This window comes from Salvelinus sp. IW2-2015, unplaced genomic scaffold (assembly GCF_002910315.2).
Source record: "Salvelinus sp. IW2-2015 unplaced genomic scaffold, ASM291031v2 Un_scaffold16450, whole genome shotgun sequence".
NCBI lineage: Eukaryota > Metazoa > Chordata > Actinopteri > Salmoniformes > Salmonidae > Salvelinus > Salvelinus sp. IW2-2015.
The window spans coordinates 322,754-346,746 of record NW_019957592.1 but is presented as its reverse complement, the minus strand read 5'-3'; the positions used below and the strand labels follow the sequence as shown (position 1 = coordinate 346,746).

General features: G+C 40.7%; 1 protein-coding gene across 4 annotated transcripts in view; it reads left to right on the top strand.

Moving 5' to 3' along the window:
- Positions 1-5,416: 5,416 nt before the first annotated feature.
- The window catches only part of LOC112080719 (sodium/calcium exchanger 1-like), a 45,521-nt gene continuing 26,944 nt past the window's right edge, over positions 5,417-23,993 (top strand). For 3 of the 4 annotated variants that reach the window (XM_024146562.2, XM_024146561.2, XM_024146560.2), the window contains exons 1-2: positions 5,417-5,596; positions 14,720-16,572. In XM_024146562.2, the coding sequence (XP_024002330.1) occupies positions 14,759-16,572 (1,814 nt within the window). In that variant the 5' untranslated portion in view covers positions 5,417-5,596; positions 14,720-14,758. The remainder of the gene's footprint in view (positions 5,597-14,719; positions 16,573-23,993) is intronic. The other variant, XM_024146563.2, reaches the window with a different exon arrangement.

Genomic DNA, 23,993 nt, shown 5'->3' with positions numbered 1-23,993 from the left:
GCTCTCTCTAATTGTCTCTTTCTCTCTTTCTTTCTCTCTCTCGGAGGACCTGAGCCCTAGGACCATGCCTCAGGACGACCTGACATGATGACTCCTTGCTGTCCCCAGTCCACCTGGCCGTGCTGCTGCTCCAGTTTCAACTGTTCTGCCTGAGGCTATGGAACCCTGACCTGTTCACCGGACGTGCTACCTGTCCCAGACCTGCTGTTTTCAATTCTCTAGAGACCGCAGGAGCGGTAGAGATACTCTTAATGATCGGCTATGAAAAGCCAACTGACATTTACTCCTGAGGTGCTGCACCCTCGACAACTACTGTGATTATTATTATTTGACCATGCTGGTCATTTATGAACATTTGAACATCTTGGCCATGTTCTGTTATAATCTCCACACGGCATAGCCAGAAGAGGACTGGCCATCCCTCATAGCCTGGTTCCTCTAGGTTTCTTCCTAGGTTTTGGCCTTTCTAGGGAGTTTTTCCTAGCCACCGTGCTTCTACACCTGCATTGCTTGCTGTTTGGGGTTTTACGCTGGGTTTCTGTACAGCACTTTGAGATATCAGCTGATGTACGAAGGGCTATATAAATACATTTGATTTGATTTGTAGTATAGTATTCTACAGTATACTACAGAATGCTATATATAGTAAGCACTACACGATCAAGGGATACTACAGTTTATATACTGTATAATCTTGTTGTAACGTGTTGCCTGCAGTCTGTTAGTCATATTTGATGCCAGGCAGTATTTTCCCCTTGGGAATAACTAAAATTAAAATTGGTAAATGGTCGTGAGCCCTGTGTCACAGAGCCATCTTCTGTAGACACCCACAGACACCTCCTGCTTGCAGGGGCGAGGTGCGAGCTGAGGGCCACACAATCCCATTAACACCCTTCTGCTTCTCTCCTCCTACTCCGTTCCAGTGTCCTGCGCTTGACATTTTACACACCGCAGATAAAAATAAACCGATCTACCGGAATGTTGGAAAATCAAGTGTCTGCTTCTCGTCCTCCTGCGGCAATAAGAGAAGTGTTACCACTCGGATGATGTCACGCCGGAACTGCTTAATGTTTTGTTACACTGTGGTTTAACTGTGACCATATAAGAGAAGTGATGCCCTGTGTGACTAAGCTTTTATGTGTAATGCCTTGGATTGTCATTACCATACATTATGATAATGAAATGTATGTGATATTGTGTTGTAGTAATGTATGTAATAATGTGTTTGAGGGGATAATATATAGAAACAGGATCATTCATTTTTACATATTTATTTTTTATCGAACCTTTATTTAACTAGGCAAGTCAGTTAAGAACAAATTCTTATTTACAATGACGGCCTACCCCGGCCAAACCCGGACAACGCTGGGCCAATTGTGCGCTGCCCTATGGGACTCCCAACCACGGCCGGATGTGATGCATCACAAAGAAATATCCAAAATGATTGAATCCTTTTGAATAAAACATCATGTACAATCCTTTTCCCCTCATTACTATCAGTAGCCTACTGCAGATCCCCAAATCACTTGGTATTGACTAAGAATCTGCAGTCAGTGTTGTGTGTGGAAGCATCATGGCAGAACCAGGTATTCGTATGTCTCAGCTGTTTGATGTTTGATGAATATTATTGATGAATCCATAACTTGACCCTGTGTTTGTGTGTTTGTGTGAGAGAGAGAGAGAGAGAGAGAGAGGGAGAGGTAGAATTAGTCCGATACCTGCTAATTATCAAAATCCAGAAAATAGACGTAAAATTCTACAACCACCTAAAAGGAAGCGATTCCCAAACCTTCCATAACAAAGCCATCACATACAGAGAGATGAAGCTGGAGAAGAGTCCCCTAAGCAAGCTTGTCCTGGGGTTCACAAACACAAACAGACCCCACAGAGCCCTAGGACAGAAACACAATTAGACATAACCAAATCATGAGAAAACAAAAAGATAATTAATTGACATTGGAAAGAATTAACAAAAAACAGAGGAAACTAGAATGCTATTTGGCCCTAAACAGAGAGTACACAGTGGCAGAACACCTGACCACTGTGACTGACCCAAATTTAAGGAAAGATTTGACTATGTACAGACTCAGTGAGCATAGCCTTGCTATTGAGAAAGGCTGCCGTAGGCAGACCTGGCTCTCAAGAGAAGACAGGCTATATGCACACTGCCCACAAAATGAGATGGAAACTGAGCTGCAATTCCTAACCTCCTGCCAAATGTATGACCATATTAGAGAAGCATATTTCCCTCAGATTACACAGACCCACAAAGAATTAGAAAACAAACCCAATTTTGATAAACTCCTATATCTATTGGGTGAAATACCACAGTGTGCCATCACAGCAGCAAGTTGTGTGACCTGTTGTTGCCACAAGAAAAGAGCAACCAGTGAAGAACAAACACCATTGTAAATACAACCCATATTTATGTTTATATATTTCCCTTTTGTACTTGAACTATTTGCACATAATATGACATTTGAATTGTCTTTATTCTTTTGGAACTTTTGTGAGTGGAATGTTTGCTGTTATTATTTTAATAATAATAATAATACGTTTTCATTGTTTATTTCACTTTTGTTTATTATCTATTTCACTTGCTTAGGCAATGTAAACATATGTTTCCCATGCCAATAAAGCCGCTTAAATTGAATTGATATTCAATTGAAATTAAATTGAGAGAGAGCGCGAGTGAGTGAGTGACCAAGCATGCGTTGGAAGTAGTGACTGTTCCGGATATGTTTCTTGAGTACATTTCCCGTGAGGCCTTAATAATCATACTTGACAAAATTGACATTGAGTGCTAAATCACAAGAGATAGCCTATATTGTTGACACTTTAAATGTTGCCTGCATAGCAACACTATGTTGTCTTAAGAATGATCTGTAATTAGGCTACACTGCTTCTGACATCTGAAACAACTGTGCTATGACGCATGCAACGAAAGCGTTAAACAACAATTCCAATCATTAACATTCGGTGCATCATAATAGTCCAATCTAACAACTTTTTGCCTGGAGATTTTCGTGGGCCTTTATTCATTTTTTTATTTACCTTTTGTAGTGTTTCTTTCTGACAGATTGAGCTATTCTTTGATGGGTCCTTTGTTTTGGGATCATTTGAAATCTGGTTCATGTAAGACTCTTTCTCCTGAGCATCAGCAGCGTCGAGCAGATCCAGCAAATCCCCTCAGTCACATGAAAATCTTGCATCCCGCCGCGGGCGGCAAGAATGAGATGGCACATTGGGTTCATTACAATGATTTCCTGTCTTCCATAATTATTTGAGTGAACTTATTATTGTCTCTGTATATTCAAATGATTTACCGTCACAATAAGAAACTGCATTCGTACGGGCATTAATGTCTTTATTGAGTTTTCAAAACAAATTGCATTGAAATGGGTTTGAATCCCCAAAGCAGGTGTAATTGAAATATAAATGAGAAGAAATCAGTCTTCATCAAGTTAACTCTTGGATATGAGGGGAATGAGGCATATGACTGTCTATTAATTCAATTACTTTTTTATTTTTTACTGTCAGTTGACTCAAGTCAATCAGCTTGCGATTCAAATCCTTTAACACTCAATTTTCAGTTGCAGCAAAGTACAAGGCCACAACCTAAAATGATATTATGTACGTGTATGTAAGAAAAGCAATGCATTTCCAATGTCTCAAACAAGACTTATGTCTCAAGACTTTTGACTAGCTAATATGTTGTAGCATTGTCCTCCAAAATGGTCAGTGCTCCATGATGTAAGTTACTCTCAAAACCGAAATAATGTCTTTCGAGATAATGGGGTATTTTGTAGAAACATATCCATGGTTATTTTCCTCTGAACACAACAGAGGAAAATAGTGGCAACTTAAACGTAAAAGTGGCAAAACCAAGGTCCCATTCACTGGGAAAAAGATAAATTACATTTCCGAACATAAACGCTACCAAGACACCGTCTGACCTCGTCCAATAGCACCGCTTATTTATGCTTCAAAAGCGATTGCTCCCACTTGAAGTTAATGTATGCGTCCTAACTCTGTGTGGAACAGACGTTTGGCATGACTTGAATTTTCCAACTTGGATTATGATGTCGATGGAGCACAAAGGGTAGTCCAGTAAATAGAGCAGCGTGCTGCTTGGGGCCAAACGAAATGGAGCCCAGGCACAGATTCTGTGCCACAGACGGGGAGAGATAAGGCTTCTATTTCAAGGGAAGCGAGGAGGGAGCATTGTCACTGCAAATAAGTCACGACTACGACTCGATTGGAGAGGAAAACCAAATGGTGTGAAAATACCTACGACAGTTTGCTTTACAAAACTCAGCTATATGCTTCGTATTGTTTTATAACACTTAGCATAGCAGAATATAGGGTATGTAACATCCTCATTGATCTACATGCATGCCTGCCTATAAAGTGCATGAGGGGTAAAATAGCAGATTATGCTAATCAGCTCATTATGGGTTCAGATATGCAGATATGTCAATATCCGAGAGAATGAGTTCTTGTTTTACAGTAGCTTTAATGAGCCTCAACCCTTTTAAGCCTGCCACCCTTCCTCTCAATATCTCTTCTCTTCCACCAGACGCTAGTAGACGATGGCTGATATCTGTGTGCTCATGACAAAGACAGATATCAGTTGGGTGTGCTATCTTCTTCAAATAATCACTGCCTTGCTCTCACCTCAGTTTTGATAGGGGGTTTGTTGGCTTCACAATGGAAAATTGGAGGCACATAAGCCGTATTGAAATGGCTATTTGAATGCCTCTGGTTGATTATCAATCAAAATGTATTTGGCAGCAAGTGGTCATAACTTTGAAACTGATGTTCACGCACTGTACAGTGTCTTAGAGAGTAAAACGATATGATGCATGTGGTCCGTCACACACTGTGAACACACGTGCAAAAGGGCTGAACACATTCACACACACATTCAATAAAGCTTGCAAGTGATAGGAATTGAGACAACGGACCCCTATAGTTCACATTTGTGAGTTACAACGCTTCCAAACATATCGACAGATTGAAACCTTGTTAAACACATTGGGGAGAACTGAAACACTAAGAACATCCCCTTTTTTTCACCTCTCCTCTACGGATCCACCTCTAATCCACCCACCCCCTGGATCCATAATACGGACTTCAAGACAATTGGAGATATCCAATCTCCATATACCACCTCCACGGTCAAAGGGCCTGGAAACAGTGGAAAAACACCCTGGAGGGAACCACTTATCCACCACATTCCTCCACTGGTGGGGGGGGGGGTTCAACATTGTCTAAAAAGTACCCACCATCCAAATACTCCAAACCCTTTATCTCCCATGTGTCGGTGGCGACAAGGAGCTGCCAGATAGCCGGGCCTACTCCAGAAGCCCAGAGTGACAGGCTCTATCAGCAGAGTCCTTGTATGGCCATGGATCGGGCTGAGGAGGACGATAAGCAGCAGCCAGCCCAGCTATGCGGCCCATGTTTAGAGAGACTCCTTGGGACCAGGCATCCGCGGAACAGTCTGTTTCTGTTCAATTTAGAGGGGTTATCGCACGCCGTTCTTCCCGCTAGGCAGTACGTATTTTTCACAGCTCCATTGGGACTAACAGAGGTGAGTAGAGGGGTTCTTGTTCGGTTGGTCAACCCGTTCACCTTTGACTAATTTGAAATGTATTTGTCACCAATGGAGTTTTTTCAAGCATGGTGAGATGTTTGGCTTTGGTTTTTTGACTGTGTGAGGTGCATGGATGGTTGGACTTCCATGAATGTCTGTCACCTTTAGAAAGAATAATGGTGCAGTTGACTAGCAGATGGGGAATCATCATGTGTCATCATAATTCTATGTTTTTGCATGATTTTCTTAGTGAGATGATAGTCTTGTTTACCGCAGTGGGTAATTCCATTATAATATGGATTATGGGAGATTCAAATATTACATTAGAAAACCATACGATATTGATTTTCAGCCCTTTTATCCAATTGATGGCAGAAGCACCTGAACAAAAGTCCTCTACATTCAGTGAGAAATTGGACTTTCAGGCAAAGGGGGTCAGATAAATCATGATTCAGACTTAATTAACTGGTGCAGCTCATGCACTGGATAGGAGCGGGGAAGTTAGACCACGAATAATTACAAGAAAATAATAAATAATAATAAATAATAAAAAATAAATCCAAGACATACATTTGTATGACATTTAAAGAGATTGTTCTCCCAATTTACAAAAATGTATACGTTTGCTCCTTTACCCAGAAATCAGATTATGGACAAGGAGGGTCTGCAATCCACACTTTGGTTTGGTTGAACTTTTGACTGCCACCAACAGCGATGGGACAAGACTGTAACTACCAATTGGATACCATAAAATTGGGCGAAAAAAAGGGGTATAAAAGTTTTTTAAAATAAAAATAGAAATAAGTGAATATTAGCATTTTCTTACCGAAATGTAAGTTGATGTCCCACAGTTAACATAATTAAAATGGCATGCAGTTAACAGACATACCCTGATGCTACACTATTGTCCCCACAGTTTTTGATTATCTATCTTTATGCAATGCATGACCATGGCTGAATATATCACTGTGCTGCATATACTCTGAAACTAGGAGAACATGAATATACAGTAGCTGAAAGTGTACACACCCCTTGCACAGTCTTCACATTTTCCTGCCTTAAATTTAAATATAAGAAAGGATTAAATTATATATTTTTCCTATCGATCTACACAAGCTTCTAAAAATGTTCAAAGTGAAAGACAAATGTTAGATGTGTATTTATTATTAAGATGCGTTGACTGCGTATGGTTTCACATCTCTTTTGGTGGAAGAACCTTTGGCAGCCATTACAGCTGTGAATCATTTTGAATAAGGTTCTACCAACCTTGCACAACTCATACTGGGCATTTGGAAAGTATTCAGACGCCTTTACTTTTTCCACATTTTGTTACATTAGTCCTATTCTAAAATGGATTAAAAACATGTATTAATCCTCATCAATCTACACACAATACCCCATAATGACAAAGCGAAAACAGTTTTTAGATTCCTACATTTTTTWATTTTTTTATTAAGAAATACCTTATTTACTTAGGTAAGTATTCAGACCCTTTGCTGTGAGACTCGGAATTGAACTCATGTGCATCCTGTTTCCATTCATCATCCTTGAGATGTTTCTGCAACTTGATTGGCTCTGACATGCACAGTTTACAGTGCATGTGTGCATGTCAGAGCAAAAACTAAGCCACGAGGTTGAAGAAATTGTCCGTAGCACTCCAAGACAGGATTGTTTCGAGGCACAGATCTGGGGAAGGGTACCAAAAATGTTCTGCAGCATTGAAGGACCCCAAGAACACAGTGGCCTCCATCATTCTTAAATGGAAGAAGTTTGGAACCACCAAGACTCTTCCTAGAGCTGGCCACCCGGACAAACTGAGCAATCGGGGGAGAAGGGCCTTGGTCAAGGAGGTGACCAAGTTCCTCTGTGGRGATGGGAGAACCTTCCAGAAGGACAGCCATCTCTGCAGCACTCCACCAATCAGGCCTTTATAGTAGGGTGGCCAGATGGGAGCCAGTAAAAGGCACATTACAGCCCGCTTGGAGTTTGCCAAAAGGCACCATGAGAAACAAGATTCTCTGGTCTCAAGAAACCAAGACTGAACTATTTGGTCTGAATGCCAAGCGTCACATCTGGAGGAAAGCAGACACCATCCCTACGGTGAAGCATGGTGGTGGAAGTGTTTTTTCAAGGTCAGGGAGTGTGAGCCTAGTCAGGATTGAGGGAAAAATGAACGGAGCAAAGTACAGAGAGATCCTTGATGAAAACCTGCTCTAGAGCACTCAGGACCTCAGACCGGGGCGAAGGTTCACCTTCCAACAGGACAACGAACCTAAGCACACAGCCAAGACAACGCAGGAGTAGCTTCAGGGACAAGAATCTGAACCTGGTCGAACATCTCTGGTGAGACCTGAAAATAGCTCTACGCTCCTCATCCAACCTGACAGAGCTTGAGAGGATCTGCAGAAAATAATGGCAGAAACTCCCCAAATACAGGTGTGCCAAGCTTGTAGCGTCATACCCAAGAAGACTTGAGGCTGTAATTGCTGCCAAAGGTGCTTCAACAAAGGGTCTGAATACTTATGTAAATGTGATATATCGGCCCATCAATCAATAAGTGCATACGCAAAAATGGGATGGTGTGGAGAAATGCTATGGGAGTGATTTCTGTTCCCAATCCATACTTGGCCTTACAAATGTGTACAATGTATCCTCTGAACATCACTTTCATTCAGTTATGCAGCAAGCTATCCATGAAAGCTTGCGTTCCTACTATATCAATACCTACTTAGATGTATCGTGACTGCTTATCACATCTTTTACTTACTATGTGTCATACGACGATGCAAAGGACTGAGGGAGTACAAGCAAAGTCTGGCCAAGTGCATGTAAGCCAAAATAACCCTGTAAGCCAAAATAACTGATAACTGTAAAATCATGAATGACTAACTAACTGACTGACGTTCAAGTAAAGTGTGTCCAGTCTGCATGAGCCAAGAGCAAAAACATGACTGACTCAACTGTGAGTTCACATCAACTCTCCCTCTTGCTCAATGATGAAGTTATTTGAGGTGAAAGCTTCCCAGTACTACAATATCGTCATTAAAACTCCACTGACTCAAAATGGAGTCAGGTTCAACTGCATGCTGTGTCTCTGCCAAGGGATGCGCATCTACATTGTTTCAAAAGGAAACAAATCACGCACCGGCACATTTGATGAACCTTTGATGGAACCACTCTCGCCTCTCCCATAAGGTGAAATGATTTCAAAGTCAAAGCTTCAAAAAATGAAAGGTAGTCACTGTGTAACCTAATGTAGTAGGCATAGAAAGACGCATGAGCAGAGTTCCCACTTCCATTTTTCAGGGGAAACGGAAGTTAGGTTAAAAATACTGTATCCCTGAAAACCGAATGTTAACGTTTCCTGGTGACTCTGCATAGGCTAGTCACTGTGTGGTGTGTGTAGTGCATTTGGAGCAGCATGGGCTAATTCAAAGAGTGACTGTTGCAGCATCATCTGACATATTATTCATATCTGTCGGCTGCTAAGCTAGCCTTCTACCGGAGGCCTGGAGATAGAGTGGGCAAACAAGGGGGGACAAAAAATGTCAGAGAGCTCAGCGTTGGGTAACTTGACCTGACATGGCATTGCAGTGACTCAAGATTACAAGCAGGAGCAGAAACTCTTTTCTTTGGTGAGTTATAATTGACCTCAGCTTATCTGACAGGCTGGTCTCATAGACTAGACGTAAGATAGTAAACGGAAATCGGGGACATGCAAATTAGTATGATMTGTTATGTTTGGTGGGGTTACATATCACATAAGGTTACTTAAGGCAGAACTGAAAGGAGGGTGGTTGGTCAGGGTGGAAAGGTAGGTGTATAATGCGAACATCTAGCAACCCAAAGGTTGTGTGTTTGAATCTCATCATGGACAATTTTAGCTAATTACCGACTTAATTAGCAACAACTTACTACTTTTTAGCTACTTTTTAAGTACTTAGCATGTTAGCTAACCCTTCCCCTATCCCTTAAGCTAACTCTTAGAAATATGCATCTTTCAAGACGATTTGATAAGTATCTAGATACATGGGCTTCAATACTATACAGGAAGGATACATTTTAGTTTGAAATGATTCAGTGTGATTCAGTTTGATTAGAGGAATAATGCAAATGTATAGCAACCCAAAGGTTCTGTGTTTGAATCCCATCATGGACAACTTGAGCATTTTAGCTAATTATCAACTTTGCAACTACTTACTACTTTTTAGCTACTTTGCAACTACTTATCATGTTAGCTAACCCTTCCCCTAATCCTAACCTTAACCCTTTAACCGAACTCCTAGGGTGTGAATCTTTCCCTTTCAAGACGATTCGATACGTATCTAGATACATAGCCTCCGATACGATACAGGAACGATAAGTTTTAGTTCGAAACGATTCAGTGCAATTTGGTTTGATTAGAAGAACGAATCGATGCCTTTCGGTTTGATGAGATACGATTCGATGCACTAACATTTGTTTCATAAACTCAATCATTTTCCATTCTAAATTAAAATCTGCTGTTCATGAGCTGGACCTCTTTGAGCTGGATCTGTCTAAGCTGACTTGTGTGTGTGTGTGTGCGCGCGCGTGTGTGCGTGTGTGCGCGTGTGTGGTGTATGTAGGCACCTAAGCTGAGCCATGAGGGAAACTAGGTATCTACCACCCCACTATCAGTGATCTGAAATCACCCACTAATTAATTTGTCATTTTTGCAGATTCAACGTGTTAAGCGCTTGTAATGTATCAGTATTTATCTTTAAAAATTAGCTATGACATAGCCAATGAATATATAGCACAACTTTGGATTTCAACCCCTTGTCATAATTTAATGATTTAGACCGTTTGGGAGTTTTGAAGGACTTGGAGCTTCTCTTCTCCTGCTTCGACCATGCAGTGCGGGTAGCAAAAGTGATTGCTGTCTTTGTTATGAAATGATCAAATTTCGCCTGATTGTTTCAAGCAAAATTACCAAAACTATTCCTGATGGTCAACGAACAATGTAAATACAATCTAATGTAAGCCCCGATCAGCATACAGTATAGCCTACCTATAACAAGATGAGTTGTAGCTTAGGCTGGTAGAACACAATTTTCAACAGTGCATTTGATAAAAATAACCTACCAAATTACATTGGTTGTCACTCAACTAATAAAGCGCAAGCCATTTTACAAACATTTGAATGCTGAAGTTAACACGCAGATGTGCCAGATCAAAAATAGGCCTACCTCTAGTTGGTCAGCACATGAAGCTGCGCACAGCACGCAGTTTGAATATAGTAGGGTACTGATATTGCCTGGGGTTGTTCAGCATGCAAAATGACCTGTAGATCAATGACCGTCAACATAATTACATGCTTAGTTCGACACTGAAGGAAAGGACACATATTTTTGGAAGGAAGTAATTTGAGCAACAACCCTAATCTTAATCTTAAACTAATGTTAGTGTTAGCCACCTAGCTAACATTAGACACAACACATTGGAATTTGTAACATATCATACGTATTGCAAATTCTTAACATATTGAATTAATTGCAATTCGTAACATATCATACGAAATAGATGGACGTCCACAAATTAATACATACCATACCAAATGTAACATACTAATTTGAGTGTTGTATTTTCGTTCAGCATGTTACGTCTACCTCTGAGTCCAGGTTGCATTTGGGCTTCTCTGTAAATACTCAATGAAATAAATAGCTTGGGATCAGACTCCTGAATTGTCCAAATGGATAAAAAAAAAAACTTAGGCCTATATCCTGTCAAACATAACAATATTGCAGTTGGATAAGGATCAGCCCCTTTTTTCAATTTTCGCCTAAAATGATATACCCAAATATAATTATCTGCTTGTAGCTCAGGCACTGAAGCAAGGATATGCATATTCTTGATACCATTTGAAAGGAAACACTTTGAAGTTTGTGGAAATGTGAAATTAATGTAGGAGAATATAACACATTAGATCTGGTAAAAGAAAATACAAAGAAAAAAACAGCTGTTAATATTTGTTTTCCATCATCTTTGAAATGCAAGAGAAAGGCCATAATGTATAATTCCAGCCCAGGCACAATTTAGATTTGCCACTAGATGGCAGCAGTGTATGCGCAAAGTTTGACTGATCCAATGCACCATTGCATTTCTGTTCAAAATGTTGCATCTAGACTGCCAAAATGTGCCTAATTGGTTGATGAATAACTTTAAGTTCATAACTGTGCACTCTCCTCAAACAATAGCATGGTATTCTTTCACTGTAATACTTTCACTACTGTAAATTGGACAGTGCAATTAGATTAACAAGAATTTAAGCTTTCTGCCAATATCAGATATGTCTATATCCTGGGAAATTTCCTTGTTACTTACAACCTCATGCTAATTGCATTAGCCTACGTTAGCTCAACCGTCCCGTGCGGGACCCGCTGATACTGAAGAAGTGTTAAATATTTATTGTTTAAAGGATATTTAAAAAAAAAACATTATGGCTAAACAAAATGGAGCATATCTAGGTTTGCATTAGGCCTAGGTTGCATTAACCTCCAATACTATTGTCACGATCGTCTTGCTGAGAGAAAGTGGACCAAGGCGCAGCGTGTGCAAAATACATTCTCTTTTATTGTAGAGAAAAKAAAAAAACACGCAACAAACACTATAACAAACTGAAACAAAACAACGAATCGTGAAGATTTATTGTTTTTAAGCTAATAACGTAAGTGCACACACAGGCTACAAACGTACAACATAGACAATTACCCACATTAACCTAGTGCCTATGGCTGCCTTAAATATGGCTCCCAATCAGAGACAATTAATGACATCTGTCTCTGATTGAGAACCATTCAGGCAACCATAGACACAGCTAGACACCTATAYTAAACACAAACCCATCTACTCTATTTAACCCCCTAAACCATACAACCACCCTAGACACTACAAAAACACATACATTCCCCATGTCACACCCTGACCTAACTAAAATTATAAAGAAAACAAAGAATACTAAGGCCAGGGTGTGACAACTATATTAATATTGTGCCAATAATGTAGTTTCCACAAGTAAGTTCTTCTAAAATACATGAGATGAAGATACAGTACTGATTTGTTCAAACTTGATTCATGTTCAAGTTTTGGTTAGATATAATGAAACTATTCCTAAAATAAGCTGTTAGAATAAATGCATTATTTTTTCTCAAGATAGCAAATCAAATAATATATGGAAATTAATTCCCCCATTGCTTTGCGTCACTATCGAAAAAACATTAACACCTCACTTTGGAGATGAGAGCATGGACATTAAAACCAGTATATATGAGAGATATGAGAGAGAGAGAGAGAGAGAGAGAGAGAGAGAGAGAGCGAGAGAGAGAGAGCGAGAGAGAGAGAGAGAGAGCAGTCCGGAGGAAGCGCGCGTTGAGAGCCCATTATTGTCTCTATTCGGCTATCTACAGTGTGGCAGAACATTTAGATTTTTTGGGTACGAAAGGTTTACCTATACAACAACTGAAGATTTATTGACGATGGCGCAACTTACATCATTGTTTTATAAAGGTTTGGAAATTGAGGATTTCTCAAGGACTTCTGTATCCTTTCTTCAACCTCAAATAATTTTTGAGTAGTTTATAAATTCCGTTCCCCATTACGTGGATTAAAACGGTAGGCTAACATTCTGGGCAACTACTGTCACTTGAAATGTTACACATTTTTGTAGGCTACTTTATCGGCTAGTTGGCTTTAAATCCTACCTGTAAAGAACATGTGCATGGATGTACTGTAAATTGCGGACTATCATTTTCTGATACTGTATCTTTGTGATTTCATGTTGCAAATGAGAATCATGTAATTAGGACAAATGTTGTCTAGCCTTTCTCAAAAGAATAACCTATGTAAAGAAAGATAAGACTATGAAATACATTTTACTATCGCCAGCTCTAGCCTTCTGGGGACCCTAAGCAAGATTTGGTTGGGGTGCCCTGACTTCGGGCAAACATTTTAGTGACTCCCCTCTTGATGGTGGAGAGAACATTTTTTGTTTTTAAGTTCATTTCCTGCAATTCTACACATTTTGTCATGGGGGGGTAAAGAAAATGTTTCAGTTTAAAAGCAAGTTCTCTGCAATTTTACACATTTTACCATGGGGCAAAGAGAAAACTTAGCAGTTTTACAACAAATTTCCTGCAATTCTACACATTCTGWAATGACTTTGCAATGTTAGTATGATATCTGAGGGAGAATGACTAACAAATTCAATGTGGCCTCCCCCCTGGATGTCAGGGCCCCTGGACACGTGCCCTGTGTGCCCAGTCGGGATTCGGGCATGATTACTATAAGTTTAGATGGCTGGCTAGACTAACTGCCAATCWAATTTTTTTTTGCTGACATGGCTAATTGAGTGACTGTCAGTGACTGACATAACAAGAGAAACTGCTGATGCACCACCAAATTTCGAAATTGCACCTGGTGTATTCTACTGTTCTTACTCTCAATAGTAAGTTGAGACCCCAACTGAGTAAAGAAATATATATAATATGTCAATCAAAACTAGACGTTGAATAGGTTTGAATCCCCGAACCGACGAGGTGAACAATCTGTCGATGTCTCCTTGAGCAAGGCACTTAACCCTAATTTGGCAGTATGTCAAGAGGGCATAGTAAAGCTTGTATAGAGAAATGTAATCATTGGTGCCATTTTTTCCATCTAAACCAGTTATTCAAATGATACAATGCAGGTGATCACTCTCTAAGTCACACACACACACACACACTCAGAGAGAGAAGTGTGTGGTACACTTGTGTGGTTGTCTGGTTAAACCAGTGTTATTTTCTTGATATTATTTAGGAAGTGTTTCCCCAACCAGGTTAGCCAGATCCCCCTCCTAACCTGGTAGCCCAGAGGACACCTGAAGCACCCCCACATCTGACAAAGAGACCTTTCCTAAAATAATTTAGCTTCAATTGGCTTCAATACTGAATGTGTGATGTGTGCATTGGAGGCGGCTCTGGGGGATGTTGCTTTATATCTACGGTAACTTAGGGAAACACTGGAGTTAGGAATATTGACATTTCTCTTTCAGTCATTTGTACATTTTCAAATTTGAACAGTTTTTGGTAGTTCTGTTCTCATCGATCCCTTTTTTTTGCATAGGTGAAAGGAAGAGTTGGAGCATAACACCTCGTCAGAATCATGGGACAAACTGGGACATCATCTTTCCGCTTCTGCACTCTTCAACTCACAGTGTTGTTGGCAGTTTTTTCATCTGAAATTACATTTGTTACAGCGGTGAATTCAAACCCAAGCCTCGGAACAAACTCTTCCATTGGCAACCAGACTAACAAGAAATGTGATTCAGTGGGTACTGAATGCAAAGTGGGTGTCATTCTGCCCATATGGTTACCAGAGAACCCATCCTTTGGAGATAAACTGGCAAGAGCCACAGTTTACTTTGTGGCCTTGTTTTACATGTTCCTGGGGGTCTCTATCATTGCGGATCGCTTCATGGCATCCATCGAGGTAATTACATCACAAGAGAGGGAGATCACCATCAAGAAACCAAATGGTGAAAAAGTGACAACCACTGTGCATGTATGGAACGAGACAGTGTCCAACCTGACCCTTATGGCCCTGGGTTCCTCCGCCCCGGAGATCCTACTGTCCGTCGTTGAGGTGTGCGGTCACAACTTTGACGCAGGTGATCTGGGCCCGAACACCATCGTTGGTAGTGCTGCCTTCAACATGTTCGTTATCATTGGATTCTGTGTTTCTGTCATTCCCGATGGAGAGCACCGGAAAGTCAAACATTTGAGGGTATTTTTTGTTACCGCCACCTGGAGTATATTCGCGTACACCTGGCTTTATCTCATCTTGGCTGTCATCTCTCCGGGCATCGTACAGGTGTGGGAGGGCCTTGTCACACTGTTCTTTTTCCCGTTGTGTGTAGGGATGGCTTACGTTGCGGATCGCAGACTTCTTGTCTATAAGTACATGTACAAGCGCTACCGCGCAGGGAAGCGAAGAGGGGTGATCATTGAGATGGAAGGGGAGGCTCAACTTCCTTCAAAGATGGACATTGAAATGGATGGGAAAATGCTCAACTCAGAGGGCTTCATGGACGGAGCGATGGGTTTTGATGAGAAGGACCTGGATGAGGAGGAGGCCAGGAAGGAAATGGCCCGGATCCTGAAAGAACTGAAGCAGAAGCATCCAGAGAAGGAGACAGAGCAGCTGATAGAACTGGCCAACTACCAGGTACTGACACAGCAGCAAAAGAGTCGCGCCTTCTACCGATGCCAGGCTACCAGGATCATGACGGGAGCAGGGAATGTACTGAAGAAGCATGCAGCAGACCAAGCCAGGAAAGCTGTTGGTGCGTACGAGATCCGCTCCGAAGTTTCGGAGAATGACTTTTCGTCAAAGGTCTTCTTTGACCCCGGTACATACCAGTGCTTGGAGAACTGCGGTACAGTGGCCTTGAATGTAGTACGCCTTGGTGGGGACTTGACTAACACCGTTTCAGTGGAATACCGTACCGAAGACGGCACAGCCAATGCCGGCTCGGACTACAAGTTCACTGAGGGCGTTGTGGTGTTCAAACCTGGTGAGACTGAGAAGGAGATCCGGATAGACATCATTGACGATGACATCTTTGAGGAGGATGAGCATTTTCTGGTCCACCTTAGCAGCGTGAAGGTCATATCCGAGGGCACTGGCTACGGACAACCAAGGGCTAATCACGTGGACACTTTGGCGGGCCTTGGCCTACCCTGCTCAGCTACTGTGACTATCTTTGACGATGACCATGCCGGGATCTTTACTTTTGAAGAACCGGTAATGACCGTGAGCGAGAGTATCGGCATGATGGAAGTAAAGGTTCTTCGTACCTCAGGAGCGCGGGGACTAGTGGTCGTACCCTACAAGACCATGGAGGGTACAGCAAAAGGAGGGGGAGAAGACTTTGAAGATACGCACGGATCGCTGGAATTCCAGAACGATGAGATCTTGTAAGTTACATACTTGCTTTTAACGTTGTCATGTTTGTATTGTTGTCATGTAAATGAGGTGAGGCCCACGGCACATTGACGTTCAATTTGGACAAATGTTATGTCTAAGTTATGACAATGTCCCTGTTTCTAGTTTGTCCCACAGAAGCAGTTTTCTGTCTCAAAAAGAAAATAGCTGTATTGTTATCGCCTAGCACTAAGAGACTTCCCACTGGGCACAGACGTCAACTTATTTTTTAAATTTACACTTGGTTTAGTTGTCAGCTAATGTGAATTTAATGTGAAATCAACAAAAAATGTCATAATGTCACTGGATTTGGGTTAAAGGTTCGGGGGGAAAAAATGAAATTCCCATACGTTGATGACTTTTTGCAAATCCAATCAGTTTTCCACGTTGATTCAACTTCATTTTTTGGTTTATGACATGGAAACAACGTTGATTCAACCATTTTTTGCACAGTGGGTTGTACTTTGTATGGCCTGTTGACCTCGTCATTTCAATGTGCTGTCCATTCCTATTGTTGTTTTAATCTATTGTCTTAGGTTACATTTTCTCAGGGGATGTAAGTGTCTCTGGGGTTCAAGAAGGAATCCTGTCTTAAGTTTCTATCTTTCCACTGTACTTCATCCTTTCTGCTTCACTGTCTTGTGTTCTTTTTCTCTCAGCTTTGCCCTCACTGCCCCTCTTGTTTTAATCATTCATGTGAGCATTCAATTGACTGCCTGACTAGCGCCTGTCTACAAATCTACCAATTAGTGTTTTTCATACCATATGTAGAGATACTGTGGACTAGAGGTCGACCGATTATGATTTTTCAACGCCGATACCGATACCGATTATTGGAGGACCAAAAAAAGCCGATACCGATTAATCGGCCGATTTTTTTATTTTTATTTGTAATAATGACAATTACAACAATACTGAATGAACACTTATTTTAACTTAATATAATAGATCAATAAAATCAATTTAGCCTCAAATAAATAATGAAACATGTTCAATTTGGTTTAAATAATGCAAAAACAAAGTGTTGGAGAAGAAAGTAAAAGTGCAATATGTGCCATGTAAGAAAGCTAACGTTTAAGTTCCTTGCTCAGAACATGAGAACATATGATAGCTGGTGGTTCCTTTTAACATGAGTCTTCAATATTCCCAGGTAAGAAGTTTTAGGTTGTAGTTATTATAGGAATTATAGGACTATTTCTCTCTATACGATTTGTATTTCATATACCTTTGACTATTAGATGTTCTTATCTTCTCTAGGGTAGGGGGCAGCATTCGGAATTTTGGATGAAAAGCATGCCCAAATTAATCTGCCTGCTTCTCGRGCCCAGAAGATATGATATGCATATAACTGGTAGATTTGGATAGAAAACACTCTAATGTTTTCAAAACTGTTAAAATAGTGTCGGTGAGTATAACAGAACTGATTTGGCAGGCGAAAACCGAAGAAAAATCCATTCAGGAGGTAGGATTTCTTTTGGTTTTGTAGTTTTCTATTCAATGCCATTACAGTATCCATTGACTTAGGACTCAAATTGCTGTTCCCATGCCTTCCACTAGATGTCAACAGTCTTTAGAAATTGTTTCAGGCATGTATTCTGAAAAATGAGGAAGTAAGAGCAGTCTGAATGAGTGGACCCTGCCGTGTCACAGAGCTTTTTCATGCGCGCGACCGAGAGAGTGCCTTTCATGTTTACCTTTTACATTGACGACGTTATTGTCCGGTTGAAGTATTATCGATTATTTAGGCTAAAAACAACCTGACGATTGAATATAAACATCGTTTGACATGTTTCTATGAACCTTACGGATACAATTTAGATTTTTTTGTCTGCCTGTTGTGACTGCGTTTGAGCCTGTGGATTACTGAAGAAAACGCGCAAACAAAACGGAGGTTTTTGGATATAAAGAGACTTTATCGAACAAAAGGAACATTTATTGAGTAAATGAATGTCTTCTGAGTGCAACCATATGAAGATCATCAAAGGTAAGGGATTAATTTTATCTCTATTTCTGACTTGTGTAACTCTTCTACTTGGCTGGTTACTGTTTGTAATGATTTGTCTGCTAGACTATGTTCTCAAATAATCGTACGGTATGCTTTCGCCGTAAAGCATTTTAAAAATCTGACACCGTGGTTGGATTCACAAGAAGCTAATCTTTAAACCTATGTAAAATATGTTTTGTTTTCTGAATTTTTATATTGAGTATTTCTGTATTTGAATTTGGCACCCTGCAGTTTCACTGGCTTTTRAAGAGGTGGGACGCTAACGTCTCACGTACCCTAGAGAGGTTATAGGTACTTTAGTATTGCCAGTGTAACAGTATGGCTTCCATCCCTCTCCTCGCCGCTACCTGGGCTCGAACCAGGAACACATCGACAACAGCCACCCTCGAAGCAGCGTTACCCATGCAGAGAAAGGGGAACAACTACTCCAAGTCTCAGAGCGAGTGACGTTTGAAACGCTATTAACGCGCACCCCGCTAACTAGCTAGCCATTTCACATCGGTTACACCAGCCTAATCTCGGGAGTTGATAGGCTTGAAGTCATAAACAGCGCAATGCTTGAAGCATTGCGAAGAGCTGCTGGCATAACACACGAAAGTGCTTGAATGAATGCTTACGAGCCTGTTGGTGCCTCATAGACTTAATTATAACATAATAACACACAGAAATACGAGCCTTAGGTCATCAATATGGTAGAATCCGGAAACTATCATCTCGCAAAACAAAACATTTATTCTTTCAGTGAAATACGGAACCGTTCTGTATTTAATCTAACGGGTGGCATCCATAAGTCTAAATATTCCTGTTACATTACACAACCTTCAATGTTATGTCATAATTACGTAAAAGTCTGGCAAATTAGTTCGCAATGAGCCAGGCGGCCCAAGCTGTTGCATATACCCTGACTCTGCGTGCAATGAACGCAAGAGAAGTCACAATTTCACCTGGTTAATATTGCCTGCTAACCTGGATTTCTTTTAGCTAAATATGCAGGTTTAAAAATATATACTATGTATATGCTATGTGTATTGATTTTAAGAAAGGCATTGATGTTATGGTTAGGTACACGCTGGAGCAACGACAGTCCTTTTTCGCGAATGCGCACCGCATCGATTATATGCAACGTAGGACACGCTAGATAAACTAGTAATATCATCAACCATGTGTAGTTATAACTAGTGATTATGATTGATTGATTGATTGTTTTTTATAAGATAAGTTTAATGCTAGCTAGCAACTTACCTTGGCTTCTTACTGCATTTGTGTAACAGGCAGGCTCCTCGTGAGGCAGGTGGTTAGAGCGTTGGACTAGTTAACCGTAAGGTTGCAAGATTGAATCCCTGAGCTGACAAGGTAAAAATCTGTCGTTCTGCCCCTGAACAAGGCAGTTAACCCACCGTTCCTAGGCCGTCATAGAAAATAAGAATGTGTTCTTAACTGACTTGCCTAGTTAAATAAAGGTGTAAAATTTCAGTGTCCAAAAATACCGATTTCCGATTGTTATGAAAACTTGAAATCGGCCCTAATTAATCGGCCATTCCGATTAATTGGTCGACCTCTACTGTGGACTGTAATAGTATTGCAGAACTGGCTTAATTTAATTTCAGTTAAATGGGTTTTTATGCAATTTCTCCTCCACTTTCGCTCAACACCAGTTGGATATTTTATGACTTGCAGTGCTTCAGCGTAGAACATACTGAACAATTGAGAGTATTCAAGTGTACCAAATACCGTGGTGTATCTCACTGAAGACGGAACTTGATGACTCATTGGTGCTGGAAAAAATAGAGAAAACACATCAAGAAATGATCATTGTGATGCTAATGATAACAATGCATTAGCATGTAGCATGAATCGATTAGGTATGGAATATGTTGGAGCCCAGAGGCAGCAGCTGTTCTTTGGCTGTTCATTTTGTGTATGCGATGTAAAAACACTGGAATACCTTCCTGATAAAGATTAAAAATAATATCAATATAAACAGGTGTATCAAAAGATGTAATGGACTCTAAACAGTTGGCAAACGGTTACTATTTATGAAGAGCTCCCAACAACTACTAAATTCATTTTACTACGTTATAGGTTCCAGAGAGATACGAGTAGAGAAAGGGGTTATGAACATCAGACAGTAGGACTCCTACATGTTCACTCCACATGTAGTTTACATACTAGCTAAAATAATTTGGATCTTGAACTACTCCGCAGTCTATCCTGTTTTATTTCAACTCAAAACAATCTCCTCTTTCATAAGACATTACTTGTAAGCTAAGCAGTTGTAATATTGAAAGGTTTTTCATCAATATCCTATTGAACAAAAATGCAGCTGCTTTCGATAGAGATTTTCCATATCAGTGTGTCCATCATTTATAGGAAACCACCATAATTGAATGTGAGTAAGGCCTTTTTGCCTTTTTCAATGGGAAATCCAGCAACACTTTCATCACTCCCCTGTTCAAACTGGAACTCCCGTAAATGATATACTGGTATAGTCAGGTATACTGTACATACCTAGAATAGCAGTTGGGCCAGACATTTTCCATGGATTGTGGGGTGGGGGATATAATGACAACAAATGTATTCCATAGAGGATAAACATTGCCAGTTTGAGGACAGCACCAAATGGAAAAGGCCCTGTGCTTGTTTTAAGTTTTAAGACATCCACACATTTATACAGAGGCAAACGGATTGCTTTGAAGTGAGCAGTGTAAATCGTCTCAGCAAGCTTTGCATAGAGAAGCAGCACCATATATAGACAAGGCAGCAGCCTCTGTTGGGAAGTCGGTTCTTAAGTTATCATTTGGGGAATGTATTAACGTTGGCATTGACACATCTGTGAGGATGCAGTTGCAAGTTATTTCCAAATCGATTTTAAGATGCATGCAATGCCCGTTGGAATGTAAACATTTATTTATGTTTCTGCACATGTCACTCACTTATGCTACAGACAGAATATGATTGACAGTAATAAAAATCTTCACTGAAGCAAGAGGCCTGGTTACTCTCAACCATGCTGTATCCAGCTAAGGGGGGTTGATGAGTCAAAGATGATCTAGTTATATCGTTACAAGAAGTTACACGGTCAGGACCATGTTCTTTTGTTTTGCTGGTAGGAACAAGTGTTAGTTGTTGTGATGATATTGGTAGACATTAATGTGTAATAAGGGCTTCGCTCCTGACTGAGCCAGTATAGGTTTGAAAGAATCATCACCCGATACTCCTCCAAGGACCTTTCAGCCACCTTTGAAATATCAAACTAACAATGTTCTACAAAGTACCCACTTCAGTTCAATTTCTACTGGATCTATTCTCAAAAAATGTGGTTCGGTTCCACTGTACTGAACTCTACTGAATGATAACTATGCTGTAAATGTCATTTTACATCACAATTTGTTATAGCCAGAATGTGTCCTTTGTGTCCTACTGTCCTTATCAGACAAGATCATATCTGCTGCCCTCAACCGTAGAGAATGATGGTTCAACCATGCCTTTTTTTTGTTTTGACAAGACCCACCCTCTGGTAATGTAGATATTATTAACTTTGCTGCTTACATGTAGTGAAATTAATGACTTTGCTTTGACTACACACATTGACAAGCATGCAACTTGACAGGGGGTTACTTTGGGCTTTAGGAGGAGGTACTATTTTAAACAACTAATTAAATCGTTTTTTTGCCTATGCTAATTTTGCCCTCTCGTCTCTGGCCYGCTCTCGCATGAGGACAGACCTCGTGCTCCTCCTCAGACCACTGTCATGATCCAGGGCTAGCGTAGCTGCCCCCGCGGCCCAGTGGCGGCTCTGGCCTGTGGATCACATGGCTGGGGGAGTGATGTGTTCCCTTGGGCTGCATGACAGTGGGGCTGTCACCACCGCTTCATCAGACGAGCAACAGACAGAGGCAGGAGACCAAGGCACTTTAGACCATAGAGGARCAAGAAGACCAAGGGTTCAAATCATGTTTGAAATCTTTCAAATTACTCCAAGCTGTGCTTGATTGAGCTTGCCTGGTGCAGGCTCAATCAAATTGCTTAAAGTATTTGAATGATATCAAATCCTATATAAACCCAGGCCTTTCCAAACCCAACCCCCTCAACCTCTGTCTATATACGCCTCACGTTTTCCCTTGCAGCCTTTGGATGTTTTTGAGGGGGTTGGTCAGTGCAGTGCAATGTCCCAATTTCTGGGGAGCTAATCGCTTCAGGGGGGRTGGACGTATTTGTGTCTTTTTTTTCTGCAGGCAAAAGAGGACCCTGCTGGCTGAAATGTTTGTCAGGCTTTCTACATGGCTGAAATAATGTTTTTCAGGCCTCTAATTGGCTGAGACACAGAGACTGGGAGCAGATAATAGCCGACGTGTTACTTACAAAGCACAGTTTGATCAATCACTATGGCCATCTCGTCTGTGCTGACGGATTCTCTTAGCGTTGTATCCTATTGTATAATTTGTGCAAAAAACGATCACACATACGACCCTGGCTGCTGCTCAAGTAAGCACGTTAATGAAGATGCCATGAAATAAACATACCGTTTCTTAGCAAAAATACATATATTTTCGTGGAAAGACACTCAATATAGGACACACATGCCCGATAGTCAGAAACAGCATTGTTACATTCTGCATCTCAGCCCYTTAGGAACACTCGGCTGCCTCTCTATCAAGTAAACATTTTGTACACACAAGGGTATAGTCTATAGGTTATGAATATCTGTAAGAAAAACTGTGTCAAGGGACGAATTGTAGAATTATTTCWACTTTTTTGGTACCTTTGCTGATGTGATACCATAGGACTTCTTCCCACCCCAAGAGGGATACTTAACATTATGTACACTGCACATAGGGGAACCCACATCTCTTTGTAAATCAATTTAAATTCTGAGACCGCATGAACTCAAATCACATTTTCCATGCTTTAGCAGGGAGGAATAAAGGACAAGGAGAAACTTTCAGTAGGCTGCATTTTATATTTTGTGACGGAAGCAGCAATTAGCATTGCAAACTGCCTATCTTTGTGAAGCCGATTTACAAAGAGGAAATACCTTATTGGGGCATTTAAGATGGTAAAATGTGACTACAAAATGTATTAAAAATCTTGGAATACGGTTTTCAAGGCTCCATCTTTCATACTCCTGCTTCCAGCCCTATGCATGAGKATCAAACATATGAACAAATCTGTAATGTAAATTACTTTACAGACATAGTGTACATTTTTTCAGTCTGCAAGAAAATATTCTACCTAGTATTACATAGACATCAACAGAATAATGGGCCACAGGAAGCCTAGCGGTTAGAGCGTTGGGYCAGTAACCGAAAGGTAGCTAGTTTGAATCCCAGAGCCGACAAGCAAAAAATCAGTCAGCGTTTTTCATCATGAATCTTGTTCTAGAGGCAGCTCTGCAGAGTGGTCACTAGC